The sequence below is a fragment of the Setaria italica genome, chromosome I (assembly GCF_000263155.2).
Source record: "Setaria italica strain Yugu1 chromosome I, Setaria_italica_v2.0, whole genome shotgun sequence".
Taxonomy (NCBI): domain Eukaryota; kingdom Viridiplantae; phylum Streptophyta; class Magnoliopsida; order Poales; family Poaceae; genus Setaria; species Setaria italica.
The window spans coordinates 8,317,991-8,332,790 of record NC_028450.1 but is presented as its reverse complement, the minus strand read 5'-3'; the positions used below and the strand labels follow the sequence as shown (position 1 = coordinate 8,332,790).

The 14,800-nt window shown below is 43.3% G+C and overlaps 2 protein-coding genes across 2 annotated transcripts; both read left to right on the top strand.

Annotated features, from left to right (window-relative positions):
* Positions 1-3,329: 3,329 nt before the first annotated feature.
* Positions 3,330-5,097, top strand: LOC101771792. The gene is made up of 3 exons (XM_004954664.4): positions 3,330-3,456; positions 4,084-4,562; positions 4,728-5,097. The coding sequence occupies exons 1-3, from the start codon at positions 3,330-3,332 to the stop codon at positions 4,845-4,847; spliced, it is 726 nt and encodes a 241-aa protein (XP_004954721.2). The 3' UTR covers positions 4,848-5,097.
* A 708-nt stretch (positions 5,098-5,805) lies between these two features.
* LOC101764911 (protein PTST, chloroplastic) lies at positions 5,806-9,023 on the top strand. Its single transcript, XM_004951902.4, has 9 exons — positions 5,806-6,061; positions 6,439-6,476; positions 6,667-6,955; positions 7,143-7,232; positions 7,566-7,634; positions 8,116-8,221; positions 8,307-8,395; positions 8,534-8,646; positions 8,722-9,023. Exons 2-9 carry the CDS (start codon positions 6,448-6,450, stop codon positions 8,822-8,824), a joined length of 888 nt encoding a protein of 295 aa, XP_004951959.1. The 5' UTR covers positions 5,806-6,061; positions 6,439-6,447; the 3' UTR covers positions 8,825-9,023.
* Positions 9,024-14,800: the final 5,777 nt, after the last annotated feature.

Genomic DNA, 14,800 nt, shown 5'->3' with positions numbered 1-14,800 from the left:
AATGTATGGTTTGTTTGCAAAAGAAAAATTATTTCAGTAAAGATAGTTTTGTTTAACTCATGCCCACCCGGACTCCCATACTGTTCACTTCACAGAGTTATTGAGGGATAAAGGTACCCACCGAAAAGGATATCTGTCAGCCCTAACAGGTGGGCCCATCTGACCATACCGTGCGGGTCAAAGCATGAAGATGCGTAGAGCACAAGCTGCTTTGAAGACGCGTGGAGCACAAGCTAAGAGGCCAGGCGAATCAATTCAACCTGGATATAACGGGATACTTGTTGTAAATCGACTCAGATTGCTTTCCATGTAACAACCAACTAGGATCAAAATTCTATCCAATTGTAACTCTAGGTCGTTAGCCTATATAAGGCGGTCAGGAGCGCCCCCGAGGGTAACTCATCCCACCTCATGTTAACTCTTCGCACCTGCGATTAGCAATACAATCCATCAAAACACAAGACGTAGGGTATTACTCTCCGGAAGTCCAAACCTGTCTAAATCTTGCATCCCTATGTTACCATTCGAGTTCTTGGTCTTACGATCTCCCCTACCTACAAATCTACCACCTGGGTAACCCCTTGGTGGACTGCCAGTCACTAAATCCGACACTTATTAATTGCTAATCTTACACTTAGGTCTCGTTTGGATCCTTTCATTTTGAAGGATTGTAATCTACTTAATATGGAGTAGCCTATTTGTCTTGGAATGTGGCATTCCACAATTGAAATAAGTCTATCTTAAATTCATAGGGCTGGGAGATGGAAATTGATTCTATAGATCCTCATGCTATATTTCTAATGTGCAACTTATAGTACGCTCTTCAAGTCGCTTCTCTATAGTAGAAGTGCAGCACATAAGTATCTCTCTCATATGGACAACAATCATATACAAATATATTCCACATACAACTATATTAGCTTAATTAAATTGTGCCTAAATTATGATTATTAGAATGGAATTCAATTCCAAGGATCAAACGGAGCCTTAAGGTAACTGGGTGACCAAATATGTTACCAATTTGTTGTTGAGACTGTCATGATATGTCCTATCCTGGATTTTCATTTCGTTGGCTCTTGTTATTTTTCAAGCTGTTGCTCATTAACTCAGAGTACCTGGTAGGGCTGCTTTTCAAAGGGATATTGGATTATGAATACAGACACCATTAGTTTGATGCCCATGTAAGTGAGCTATTTCTTCTGCTATTAACTGCTTTTTTTATTTTTCGTTCTTTGACCTGTTTGCTGGAGGAATTAGTCTATTATTTGAAGTTTTGAACTAGTAGTTGATATGAACCTGCTGCTTATTATATATTGTGTAGAACAAATTTCAACTGTAACGACACATTGTTTTGATCCTTGGCCGGAAAGGGTGCCAATTTAAGCCATCATTTTTCTGGATTTGCTTCTTCACCAAGATTGTAAAATTTTGATCTGGCGTTCACAGGTGTACAGTATGGTAGTCTGTTCTCATGTTTTTATAGGCTTTAACATTTAACCTTGTTCTCATATTTTTGACTAAAGTGGACTAAAGTACTTAAATGTTGTCGAACAAAGACCCTTTTACCCTTACTCCTACCCCTGCGCTGCCTCCTCCTAGCACCAAGCACCGCCCATCTCCTCCAACACCTCCCTCACTACCACCCTCCGCGCCGCTGGCCTACCTTCCTCCCTCTCTTTGCCGTCCATGCGCTGCCCTTCTGCGCGCCGCTCGCCGTTCCTCCGCGCTGCCGCCCATCGTCCTTCCACGCCGCCCTCCCTCTCTCCCTCCCTCTATGCCGCCGCTCGGCCAAGATCCTGAGGCTCTACGAGTGCAGAGCGCGGGTTAGCGCCGCCTCGCCTCCCTCGTCGGCACCTCCTCTGCCTCTTCCCCACCGACCCCTCCCTCACCTCGCAGATCTTGCTCGACCCCACCACCCCCACCACCTGGTGGCCCCTTCCGCCGCTCCCCTGCTCCCCCGTCGGCACCCCTCCCCGCGGACCCCTCCACGATCGTCGTCGTCTCGTTGCGGCACAATGCCTCGGCCGCCAAGTACTTGTGGAGCGCCGGCCGCGCAACGAGAGGGAGGCTGGCTGCGGGGGCGAGGTCAGCGGCAACGGCAGCGAGCGAGAGGGCGGGGAGGGGAGCAACCGGCGGCGGGGGTGGGAGGGCAAGGGGGGGACCGGCAGTAAACGAGGGGTAGCGGTGTTCCCAACCCTCTGTAGTCCAATTTAATCCGGTTTTGTGGACTGAAGGACTAAAGAATTTAGTCCTACTTTTAGTCAAATGTTTGGGTGTTTAGTCCAACTAAAGTGCACATTTTAGTCCATGGTGGGAACCAAACACCCCCTAAACTTTAGTCCATGGATTAAAGGAACCAAACATGGACTTAGTTTTACCAAGCTATTATTCTTCCCTTCCACCATGGCAGAGGAGAACTCTCGAGATTAGCTAGGGCCGAACGAACTGCATCCTCCACCGCCGAGAAACACACCGTGGCGGAGCATTGTCACCGTCACCTCCAATCCTTGGTCGTTCCTCTTCCTCCTCCCCCGCTGCCGCTGTCGCACTAACAAGTTGCTTCCATGGCTGCCCCGAGGCCTGCTGACGAGTAAGGGGGTGTTTGGATATGATGTGCTAAACTTTAGTAGGGGCACATCGGATGTTCGGATTCTAATTAGAAGGACTAAACATGAGCTAATTACAAAACTAATTGTACAGATGGAGTCTAATTTGCAAGACGAATCTATTAAGGCTAATTAATTCATCATTAGCAAATGATTATTGTAGCACCACATTGTCAAATCATGGACTAATTAGGCTTAGTAGATACGTCTAGCAAATTAGACACCATCTGTACAATTAGTTTTGTGTTTTGTAATTAGACTTCGTTTAATACTCCTACTTAGTATCCAAACATCCGATGTGACTGACCACCCCCCACCACCCCACCCCACCACCAAGTTATAATCCTAAATTCCGATCCTCTCCTGGGGTCACTCTATCAAATTTAATGGCCGTACAACAAAAGTTCCAGAGACCACCTAGATGGGGAACACTTCACCTGCGCACAGTAGAGAGTTACTACACAGTCTAGTTGTTGGTCGTACATGAAGCGACTTCCTTCCCATTGCCGCGAGGCCAAAAATGGTGGAGCTTGCTAATTTAAATCCGGCCAAAAAAGGCCACGCGCACCCCTGTTTGCTCCTCGAAAAAACTGCGCGGGTCTCTCCATTAATAGCCGGCAGGCCAGCTTGAGCCGACGCCATCCAGCCGTCCATCCTCCACCTGCGCGCATCTCAGACGACGCCGCGGCCGTTTCTTCATCCCCCGCCGGACCCACCTCTCCCATGCTTTATTACCTCGTCGTCCTCGGCCTCGGCCTCGGCCTCGACGACTCCTTCCCGACGGAGCAAACCGAGCCCGACGCGCCGCCGCCGACCTCGGCCCACGACACGACTCCGCCATCATGTCAAGGTGCGTGCGCCGGCCTTGCGCTCTCTTCCTCGTTGGCGGCTGTTTGCTCGATCGCGTTCACGGAGCCGGCTCTCTCGGCGTGGTGTTCGTCGAATGTTCTCTTAGCTTAACTGGCATGGTTTGTGGCATCGATCGCTAGCTTGGAGGACATTTGGTGCGTAAATCATTGAGCCAGCTGCTTTATTTTTGCTATATTTAGGGTGTGATATGGGCTCGTACTTTTTTTTCAGGATCTTGGGTTCCTTGTTTTGTTTAAGTTGAGCTCCATCCCCGTATCCGCATGCTTGGGCAGGAATGTCCGAATATGAGATAAATGGTTGTGGTTGTTACCGGAAATTTTGCTAGTAAATATGTTGGTTTTATAAAATTTCTGTATGCAATTAGATGATTGAATATTGTTGCGTGGTGACTATCTGATTGCAGTATACGAGATCCTCATGTAAAACCATATCTACATTAACCTTACTGTAAAATTCAGCATGGATCATGACTGACTGTGCCTGCATTATGAAAATTCAGCAGTATGTTTCGCTGTGTTCGTTGTGTTGTTGCTCTGACCGGGCCATTTCATTCAGCAGTATATTTGTAAAATTGTACTCTTTTGTGCTCATTTGAATGGTTTTGCAGAGCTCATGGCCTTCACCACGAATGTTTCCTCGTTCAAATCGGTATTGATATTTGCTTGCGCATTTGGCAGGTCTACTACTGAATCCCAAAAGATGGATTGGGGTTTTCAGTTGAACCCATATGCCGCTCCTTTTGTGCCTTCGTCCATGGCCAGCTTTGCAGCAGAAAGCTTGAATCGAAGGAATGACTCCGAGAAGCAACCAGGTGAAGCTGAAAAGACCGAGACCGCTGACAATTCTGATGAGTACGACCTCCCGGACTCGCTTTCTCTGGATTTCTACGCCGAGAGCCTAGGGAAGCTCAACATCTCCGCCGAGTCTTCCTCGGAATATTTGGGGAGTGATTTGGATATTCACCTCCGGGGTGTGGTGGCTTATCTCTCCCACACGTTCCCGAATGTGTCTGATGACTTCATCATCGATGCGCTGAAGCTCCAGGAGTTTGACGTAGATCTTACCATTGACATGCTTTCTCACTTGGTACGCCTTTAATTTCGTTCCTAGATAGTCATGAGTTGCCTTGCCTCATTTTATTATCACAAGTCCATGGATTGAGCAGTTTCTGCCGGTTCCATCCTCGAGAGACAACGCCAGTTGAAATGCTTTCCGTGACGATCTTCTTTTTTTCCTCAACTTGTGTGACAGTGTGAAGGTGATGGGTGTGGTCATTCTGCTGAAGCCATGCGCCAGGAAAATGGCACCCCAAAGCGTCAGTATTGGGGAATGGACAAGTCTCCGAAAGCCGCCAATCAGCAAGATAAATGACTGCTCACCTCAGCTACATCTTCAGCATCATCAAGATTGGATGCATACCTCCTCTAAAATAGAGGCTGGATGTATGGGGTTCGATCATCCTGATGAAGAAGACCTGAGGGGGTTTCAGATAGAGCCAAAGGCAACGAAGACCAATGAGTTGCCTCATTGGGATGTATTTTTTCAGTCGTGTGTCGTCTCATCATGCTTCCACCTGCACCAATTTTATCGTAAGTTGTACAGCCCTTGTGGTGTAGTTTAGGATTGGGAGGAAGTCAGTGACCTTGTACTGCAATACTGCACGCAGCCTGTCTGTGCTTATACTGTCAGCAGGTATAGCCAAACCATTTGTCTGTGCTGATGGCTCCTCACATCCTCTGCACGCGTTCAGTTTGGTCAGATGAACCGTTCATGTGTGCTCTCAATTTCCCGATGCTTGTGAATGTCTTTACTTGCAAGTTCGGCATGAAAATGAGTGCAAGCCAGCGTCAGCATTGATCGACATGAACCTTCATGTGTATGAATGTGAACCAAACGCAACCCAAGAGTGGATTGCACAAGATATATGTGTTGGCGTGCTGCTCAACTAGTTTATCTTGAAAAAGTTTTGCACGTTTTGCTTCAAAAACAAGGCAAAAGATAAATGCGTGCTTTGCTTAATTATGTGTGGTTTGATCCAGATCAACAAAGTGCTTTGCTTGCATTGGATGATTTTCCATTTGAAAAACACGAAACAAACACACATGCTTTTTCCCATTGAGAATCTTTCGAACAACTACCTCCTCTCTGTCAATGAACGAGACAAGCAGTGTCTCGTGTCGTGCTTGTCAGTTCAAAAAAATAACGCGAATGTTGTTTACACGTCATCATCACATCAAGGACAGAAAAGGATGGCATTTCAGCCTCCTCTCGCTGACACCGCGGCCCCACCAGCCCGAGCTGTGAATCCAACCCACTGGCCGCTGGTGCCCCCTCGTTCAGAGAGAGTCTCGGAAGACGAAAAGCAGCAGCCAAAAATTGTGGCCGCGAACGGAGGCGACCGCGCCGACGGCCACACCGCACGAGCTCTTCGCCTCCGTCCCTCTTCCCCTCCCCGCCGCCGGCCTCTCGCTCCGCCCCTGGCAGGAGGCAGGTCCTCCGCCTCACCCCGCGTCCTGTATCCAGGGCTCAAGGCTCCAGCTTCAGGCCGCCCCCTTACATCTCGCATTCGCGGAAGGTAGTTTCAGGTGCGTTTTCCTTGGAATCCCCTCGGTAGTTGTTCTAGCTGATTGATGGGGCCATGTTGGCTATTTGCATCCAATTTGACTAGATTTCCAGTTGGTTTCGATTTTTTTTATCCTTTAAGGCAGTACAAGCAGATAGAGATAAGTTAGTGTTCGTATGTTGGATGCTTCGTCAGATATTGTCTAGTTCCATCAGCTCATGTTTTCCAATGAAGATGTAACTGAATATTTTCAACAATTGCTTCTCGCACGCAAAGTTGTGTCTAACCAGAGAATTGCGTTTCTCTGTACTCTTGTGTAATAACGCAGTGTATTTTTTTTTTAATCTGAAACTATATATCCATTTCATAAGAAGTTATCTTCCCCTTTTTTTTTCTCAGGGCAACGTTATGGAATGCTTAACAGCAAGTTTTCCAAGGTAGGCTGTTCTGTTGGTCCTGTTGTTTAAATGGTTCTCTAGCTGATTTTCAATGTTTGGGGTCTCCTTTACCTGATCTTAATTTGGTAGAGTTGTACATTCGCATCTTGCTGAACTGCAATGAACCTGATGAGATAATTCCATTTGTGTTTCCCATTAATTTTAACATGTCATAATATTTGTTCTCAAGAAATGTGGGAAAAGAGCACAACTTCGTATGTTCAAGTAAGTTGGGGTCTGAAAACCAATGGGTTCCCAGAAGGATCTGCTGCTATGTCCCCAGTTCGACAAACTCCAGTCAACAGCACAAGTTCACTACTACGACATATCCCATGAGCCCAACTATTGGAAGACGTTCACGCTGGAGATCCTTTGCAGCAAGTTTGAACTTAGAAGATGGCCCTGCACCCTCCGACTCAACTTCTTCAGATGGTGATGCATCTGAAAATCCGCTTTCCCAAAAGCTGAGCTCTGATGAGGTATCTGTTGAACTCAAACACTATATTGGCTGACTGATTTTTTTGAAGATTGGATTATGAATTTGTAACTCCAGTTGAATAAAGAACAAGTCCAGGATGTTGCATTTAATATTTTTAAATTTGAAAGTAGTGACTCCTAATTTTCCTGCCTCCCGTATTTATGTTTTTTTTTCTGTAATCTTTGCAGTTGAAGTCTCTTTTGGCTGATTCAGAACGAAGTAAGCTTTTGAGGAGGCTCAGTGAAGCAAATCAATATAACCGGTTCCTCAAGAGACAGGTTCTTTTTAGTGTTCTCTTGCAAATAGTCTGGTAGACTGCATCATCACATATTTGTTCATAGTGAACTGTGTTCTTCCTACTTTTTAGTCTCCCAAATACTAAGGTGTCATATGAACAGCCAATGGCTGCTCAATTTCTTAATCTGTTGGATACAGCATCTAGTCATTTTTAAGAATACAGCATCCAATCACTGTGTTTGCTATCATGATGTGGTCAGCAAATACAGTGGATTTGCTCTGATCATGTATCAGATATGGTTTTTTATCGGAAGGATATAGAGTAATTGCTATGTCAGATTTGCACAATGCTAACTTGATTTTATGTTCTGCAGTTGCAACTAAAGGATGATGCAGTCGTAAAGTTCAAAAGTGAACTTGCCGCTTTGGAACTAGAACTGCAGGTTAGCTCTTTCTGCCTTTTCTTCTTTTAACTTTTTAATGATTACAGTGATGTTTAACTCTGTATACATCTGTATATACAATTTTTTGGGCCCTGTTTTGTGTCCGGTGTATGTTTGAATGTTAGCAAAACTGTGCTGTCCCTGATCATACAAAGGAAAATCTACTAATGTTTTTTTGGCTGATCAGTTAGCTTCCCTCATTTCTTTAAATTCTGTATGATAATCTGTTTGCGACGTAGAAGTATTTCCCATAATTATACCAAACTCGAATAATATTCACTCTTGTTGCCACTAAGGGAGAGGAAAATATTGCGATCTCCTGTCTTTGTTGTCTTATTGGGCCTAAAGCAATATTTTCTTTACTGTTTTTGTTCAAATCTTGTATGATGAGTATATAGGGGATGAACATTATTGATTATGTTTTCACTCAAGCAAGTGTTTATACTTTTATACACCTACTCTCTTTCATTGATGTCAACAGGCTCTGGTTGGCCTAGCCGAAGAGATTGCTAATTTTGATGTTCCGTTAGGGTCTAGGAAGATAAATGGAAAATATATTCAATCTCACCTTCTCTCCAGATTAGAAGGTAAGTTGTAGCAAGGAGCATTGAATGCTTCGAGTTGAATTAACATTGGAAAAGCTGGTGACAAATTATATTTGCTTCCCTGCAGCTGTTCATGGTAAGGTTATGGACCAGATAAAGGATGTTGACTCTTTAAAGCCCCAAGAAATTTCTGTATACTGGGTTGGCATGGCCGAGGTAAACATTCTTTACTCATTATATAGGAACAGAAGTTATTTCGTAGCTATATATGGATTTTTTTTCAACTTCACATGGCATGCCATGTGTTTGCTATTTTCCCCTTTACAAGTCTGTTGATATATGTGTCCACATCAGAATGTGCAGATTATGGGCTCGTTCGACGGATGGTCCCAGGGTGAGACAATGTCCAGGGAGTATTCAGGTGACTATGGAAGATTCTCTGCGACTCTGAAGCTAAGACCTGGAAGGTTAGTTTTATAAGTTTTTCCATGCTGATGAGTTCATGTCTTCACGTAAATAAACTCACTTTGTGCCCCATGAAGGTATGAGATCAAGTTCTTGGTCGATGGGGAGTGGAGATTGTCACCTGAATACCCCATGGCTGGCGAGGGACTGACGCAGAACAATATTATTGTCGTGGAGTAGCAGATTTTTCTCCTCTAGCATTTTAGTAATTCTGTAGAGCTAAAACCGTGCCGAAGTGTATCCCCATGCCTTCTTACACCTGTAATATTTTGCTACCGTGCTGTTGCCTCACAGAACTCAATGTTTTGTGAAACGCAAGCCTCCAGAAGCATGATGTATATTTGGCACTCAAGATTATCTAGCCCTCTGTTCATATCTAGTGGTGTATATTCAACATTACCTTGATCACTACCAATTAATAACAAATCTTAACGGATCCAAACTTTCATCATTTCAAGATGACATTTATTGAGCACTAGTTTCATATGGCACACTTCACTCTTCTAACTAAGCTGAAAAAAAAAATGTATCCTATGAAGAGAATTTGGATTTTTGGGAGAGGGAATGTCATGTCCATGAGCATGCTACGTGCAGCTTTCCTGCACCGTCTCGAAAGAGAAGACATGGAAAATCCACAACTTCAGCACCAACCTCCGTCAGCATCTTGTTTACACCATCTACCAGTTCGTCCTCGCCTCTTCTTTGCCGCTTCACCGCCTCGATGAGCCTTGGCCGGACCTTGTTGGAATGGACCATGTTATCAAGCCACAGTCGGAGCCCTAGCTCGTGGATGGACGTCTTGCGATTGGTGGGAACATATGTCCGATCCATGTAAAGCAATATGTCGCGGGTCATCTTGACGGCTCTGGTGTGCCGATTCCACTTGGCCAGCAGCTCCTGCAAGAACAAGGCATCATCTTCCTCCGGAGCAGTGTCGTTCAGAGGCCTGCAGAGGCTCTGCACTTCCGAGACCATGGCGGTCTCCATCACCGAGTAGAGCTCTTCGCCCTTCCTATGCAGGACCATATTGTAAACATCCCTGTCGACTCAATAGACATTTATCAGTTATATCAACTGGGAAGACAGAAGGAAAGAGAGAATCTTGGGAGAGGTGATTGATCAACCATGCGTCAAAATAGGAAGCTCCGATCCGGCCGCAGAGGCAGCCTGCCCTCGTCACATGGGGGGCGTCATTTTGTAATTTCAGCGATAGAGTATGTAATGGACTCTGCTCGATGAACATATATAAGGAGAGTAGCGGTAGTTTATTACAATCTTAATTATTAAGACAATACACTAGTCCTTGATTATTACTGGAGTCGGTATTATTACTTAATGTTTAATTTCGCATGCCCTGCCTGCCTATGGGCCTGCTACACGCAGCTCACCGTCAGCATCTTGTTTACACCAGCTACCACTTCGATGAGCCTCTCCCGAATCTTGTCGGATTAGGATCGGTGACGTGAACGGATTGCCAATCCTATCTCGTTGGTCCGCGTGAAGGCTTTGCTGGTCCTCTCGACGGCCGTGATGTGCTGGTTCCACTTGGCCAGCAGCTCCTGCAAGAACACCGCGCCGTCCGCCGGAGCAGCATCCAGAGGCCTGCAGAGCCTTTGCACTTCCGAGGTCATGGAGGGACCTACTGTGGCCTGTTTGGTTTGAGTTGCTTATGCTTAAAATAAGCAACTTATTTGTTTATGAAACCAATCACCCTTGCTTATTGGGTTGTTTATGAGGCTGCTTATTTTTAGCACATAAGCAACATAAGAGTTGCTTATGGGGACTAAAAATGCACTTTACACCTCTTGCCCTCATTGAATGCCTGGTTGTCCTCCCTCTCTCTCAATGATTAGGGGCAAACATGACAATATCCACCTCATTCAATGCTTATAAGCAAGGGTAAAAATAAGCAACTCCAAATAAGCAACTTAAAGTTGCTTATAATAAGCAACTCAAACCAAACATGCTGCTGATCACTCCGGTTCCGGAAGAGCGAAGAAAAAGGGGAAGGTAAAGAAACGGGAAGTCCAGGAAGAGATATGGGGCATAATCAAAAGAAAAAGAACCGTTGGAGTGGCAATACAGCTAGATAGATAGATAGAAAGTCTGGTTCTAAACTCTGATCTGTCACACCCAGCCATGTGGACTCGATAGAAATTTACTACTCCCTCCATTTTAAATTATAATTCATTTTAATTTTATTAGATTCATAAATTTTGTTATGCACTTAGATGTACCTTATGTCTAGATGCATAATAATATCTATGCATCTATCTATACTTTGGAACGGAACGGAGGGAGTAGTTACGTAATTATCAACCGGAGCAGACCGAAGGAAGGAGATAACATGAGAGAGAGAGGTGAACGATTAACCTGCGCAACTCCAGATCTAGCACTTTTGTCGAGCCAGTGTAGAATCCGCGGATGGCTTGGGACACCACCTTGGATGTTCTGACATAGGTTATCCTGCGGACTGCATTTGCTAATATATTAGCAGTTTTAATGCATGCGCCGCTCCTTACTTTCTGCTTGTTTGAGAATAGCAATTATACGTTGTGCTGATGGTCTCCTCGCCGGATCATGGTCCAAGCAACTTTGGCCCACCTCCGTGCATACTCTTATCTGCTCTTCCTGTGGCTTCTCCACCTTATGCCTCCGACGTTTAAGTACCTACAAAGAATATAATAAAGAGCTATGAGTTACGAGTAAGATCATGTTCTAAGTTAACTGGAAAATCATGTATGTAAATACACAAACTATATGTTTCATGACCTCATCAACTGCAAATTCAAATTGCCAAAATGATTTCCATAAACTGGAGTGCACCACCATGGTTATAACGTCATATGGATTATATTCTTAATGTCTTTTAAGCGACCACAACAAGTAGAAAACAAAGAGTAACTATTTCCTTCATTATAATGACATATATGCAACAATGTTTATCTTAATACCTTTTAAGTCTATGTACTCCATGTATTTCTAGTAGGGTAAAAAATGTTTTAGATGCTTTTGCAGCCAATTTATTCATTGCCCCACTTGATTTGCTCTCAGTAATGAAATATGCAATGTCTCAAATACAAAAATGATTTTCTTAGAAAAACTATTATGCAAAACAAAAGGGTGAATAATGAGCATCTGGCCTTTACCTTGAAACATGAACTCTTCTTACATCCTCAAGAACAACGGGATGCCCCTTCTCATTCCCAATAATAACAGGATACCACTTCTCTCCTTTCACTATCTGTATGATGATAACACCAAGACTAAATATGCATGTCTGACTTGAATGATATTTTTCCGGAATAGGATTCTGGTGCGATATATCCCCTGTATATTAATTCAGATGTGGCCAAAAAGTTTGAGCGCCCAAGAGTCTTGTTAGCTTACTTTGATCCTAGAATGTTTTCAGTAATAACATGGGTTTGCCCTCCATCAAAGCATCTTGAGATGCCAAAGTCTGCAATTTTCGGCACCATATCATCACCTAGCAGTATATTAGCCGGTTTCAAATCTGAGTGAACAATTTGTTTGTCGTGAAGACAATGTAAACCCTTGCAAAGTCCCTTTATTATTTGATAACACTTTCCCCATTCAAGAGATGGGTCTGTAAAGGGAGTCAAAAAAATGTGGGTTTACTGTCCTTGATTTTTAAATGCAAAAGAATACTCGAACAAAATAGTATTAAATAAAGATAATAGAGGTGGAAAACAAAGTTACAGGACACATGAACGTACGTTTGATATATTTATTGTCCTTGATTTTAAAATGCAAAAGGACACTCAAACCAAATAATATTAAATAAAGATGATATAGGAGGAAAGCAAAGTTACAAGAAACATTGATACCTTCTTTTAGATAAAAGACCATTTCTGGCCCTGCTTTATTATGAAAGCAAGATATTGTTTTGCTGGGGTTACCAGCTTACACTGTTCAAGGCTTTAAACTAGGCATCAGCTATTACATTGCAGGTTCTAGACACTGAAGCTTGCCAGACACTCTCTAAATTCCACTCTAGAGCCAAGTTCAAACAAGACTTAGAAAGACTCCCACACTCTCTAAACCCTCCTCTATTACAAAAGCCACATAGGACATAAAAGAGATGCAATCATCCACACCACGTTTCACAGGTCTTCGTGTATTAATCCCCTTCAGATCTTAACAAAGATAGTTGGTGTTTTAGCAGCTGAATCATTTCCTCGGTCCATTGTTGTCCCTTCTCCTTGCTCAAGATCTTCCATTTCTGCATAAAAGAGATAGTGCGATACAAGCTTACATCAGGAGAGGAGATAACTACATTATTAAATACTAAGTCATTCCTAATGAGCCAAGGCTCCAGGCAATACAGCCAAAAAGAAAAATTAAATTCATGATTTTACTGTTGGACTCCTCCATAGCTCTCTCTCAGAATTCATTTGCACTTACTGGTAGAAAGCTCCACTCTAGCGCATCTCTAACATACACCATATTAACTAAGCAATCACATAGCAAAAGATGATGTGATCTGTACTCTCTAGCCGACCACATAGCTTGCATTCAACCTCTCCCGGCCAATTCCTCTTTTTCAGTTGTTCTGCTGATCGAATCTTATCATTACACACTTGCTAGAGAAATTTTTTTATTTTCAGGGGTAGTTTAGCTTTCCAAATGCATATAAACCATTTGTTTGTGAAACCAGTAAATGTAAGTTTGTTGTATAGAGATGCAGTTGAGAAGTCACCAGATTTCTCAAGCACCCATTTAACAGTGTCAAGAGCACCTGACAAATTTATATTTTCCAGCATGTTAACCAAGGAATCCCACTCTATTACCTCTCTAGGTCCAAAGGTTCTTCTAAAGGTAAGATTGATGTCACCATGCTTAAGCACCTCGAAGACTGTACGTTCTTGCTGGTTACAGATTTCAAAGATCTCAGAGAAGAATATTTTCAGTGGGCATTTTCCTAGTCATATGTCCTTCCAAAATCTTGCTTTCTTTCCATCTCCTATTACATGTTCCAACCCTCTAATACAGCTATCTTGGGCTTCCAGCAGACCTTTCCAGAATTGAGAAACATTTCTTTTACGGCAACTGAAGAAACTTTTTTCACCCAGATATTTCTTCCTTAGTAAATTACAACATATGCTAGCATCCCCTCTTTCTATCTTAAAACCCATTTAGCCAGTAGACATTTAGGGGTGTTTGTGAATCCAAGCCCTCCACACTTTTTAGGGGTGGCCATCATCTCCCAATTTGCCATATGATACTTCTTCTTCGTTTGAGGTCCATGCCAAAAGAAATCCGCTCTAGCTGAATCAATCTTGTGGTGTATCTCCTCTTGCAGGTGGTAAACACCCATTGTGTAGTTGGGAATAGAGATTAGACTTATTCCTATCAAAATCATTTTACCTCCAGAAGACAGACCTAGACTCTGCCATGTCGGGAGTTTCTTTTCCACCTTTTGGTATACATAGGCTAGGTCTGAGATTGTCATGTGTTTATTGTTGACCATAACTCCAAGATATTTCATAGGGAGGTGTCCAATCTGACAATTTAGCATTTCAGCCATTCTAGTTTGCTCCGCATCTGAACCACCTAAAACAAGGATCTCACTCTTCCAGACATGTTTTCAAAGCAATACAAAAGGAATTTAATGTGGAGGATAGACTGGTCATCCATATCTAAAAAAATTATCGTGTCGTCTGTATATTGTAAGTGTGTTAATCCTCCCTCTACCAAGTTTGGGACTAAACCTCTGATTTCACCTGCCTCTCTAGCATTATCTATCATCGTAGCCAGTGCATCACTTACTAAATTGAAAAGTAACAGCGACAGTGGATCTCCCCGCCTCAAACCTTTAAAGGTACTAAAATAATTGCCAGGTGATCCATTAATATTTATCCCCACTTTTCCACCCTCTATCATCTGTTTGTTTGGCAAATTCTTCTTGAAGGACCGAAACTGGCGACCAGAGGGGGGTGAATGGGAGCCTCACAAAAATTCGCGGAAGCAATTTGAGTAAAATCAGAATAAAATTTATTTGCAATTTCCAACACAGATAAAAAGACAGGGGTAAGCAAAAAGCTAAATCACGTGATAAAGACCCACTAAACAAAATATTAAACAAAAGAGCACATGGTTGCAAAAAGGTTGTTTACTGTTCCTAGAAAGTGACCT

Bases quoted from the DNA above. Each gene is read 5' to 3' on its own strand.
- LOC101771792 (XM_004954664.4), top strand. From the start codon at position 3,330: ATGCTTTATTACCTCGTCGTCCTCGGCCTCGGCCTCGGCCTCGACGAC. The intron at 3,457-4,083 runs GTGCGTGCGCCG...ATGGTTTTGCAG, and splicing joins GACTCCGCCATCATGTCAAG to AGCTCATGGCCTTCACCACG. The intron at 4,563-4,727 runs GTACGCCTTTAA...CTTGTGTGACAG, and splicing joins TTGACATGCTTTCTCACTTG to TGTGAAGGTGATGGGTGTGG.
- LOC101764911 (XM_004951902.4), top strand. From the start codon at position 6,448: ATGGAATGCTTAACAGCAAGTTTTCCAAG. The intron at 6,477-6,666 runs GTAGGCTGTTCT...TTTGTTCTCAAG, and splicing joins TTAACAGCAAGTTTTCCAAG to AAATGTGGGAAAAGAGCACA. The intron at 7,233-7,565 runs GTTCTTTTTAGT...TATGTTCTGCAG, and splicing joins ACCGGTTCCTCAAGAGACAG to TTGCAACTAAAGGATGATGC.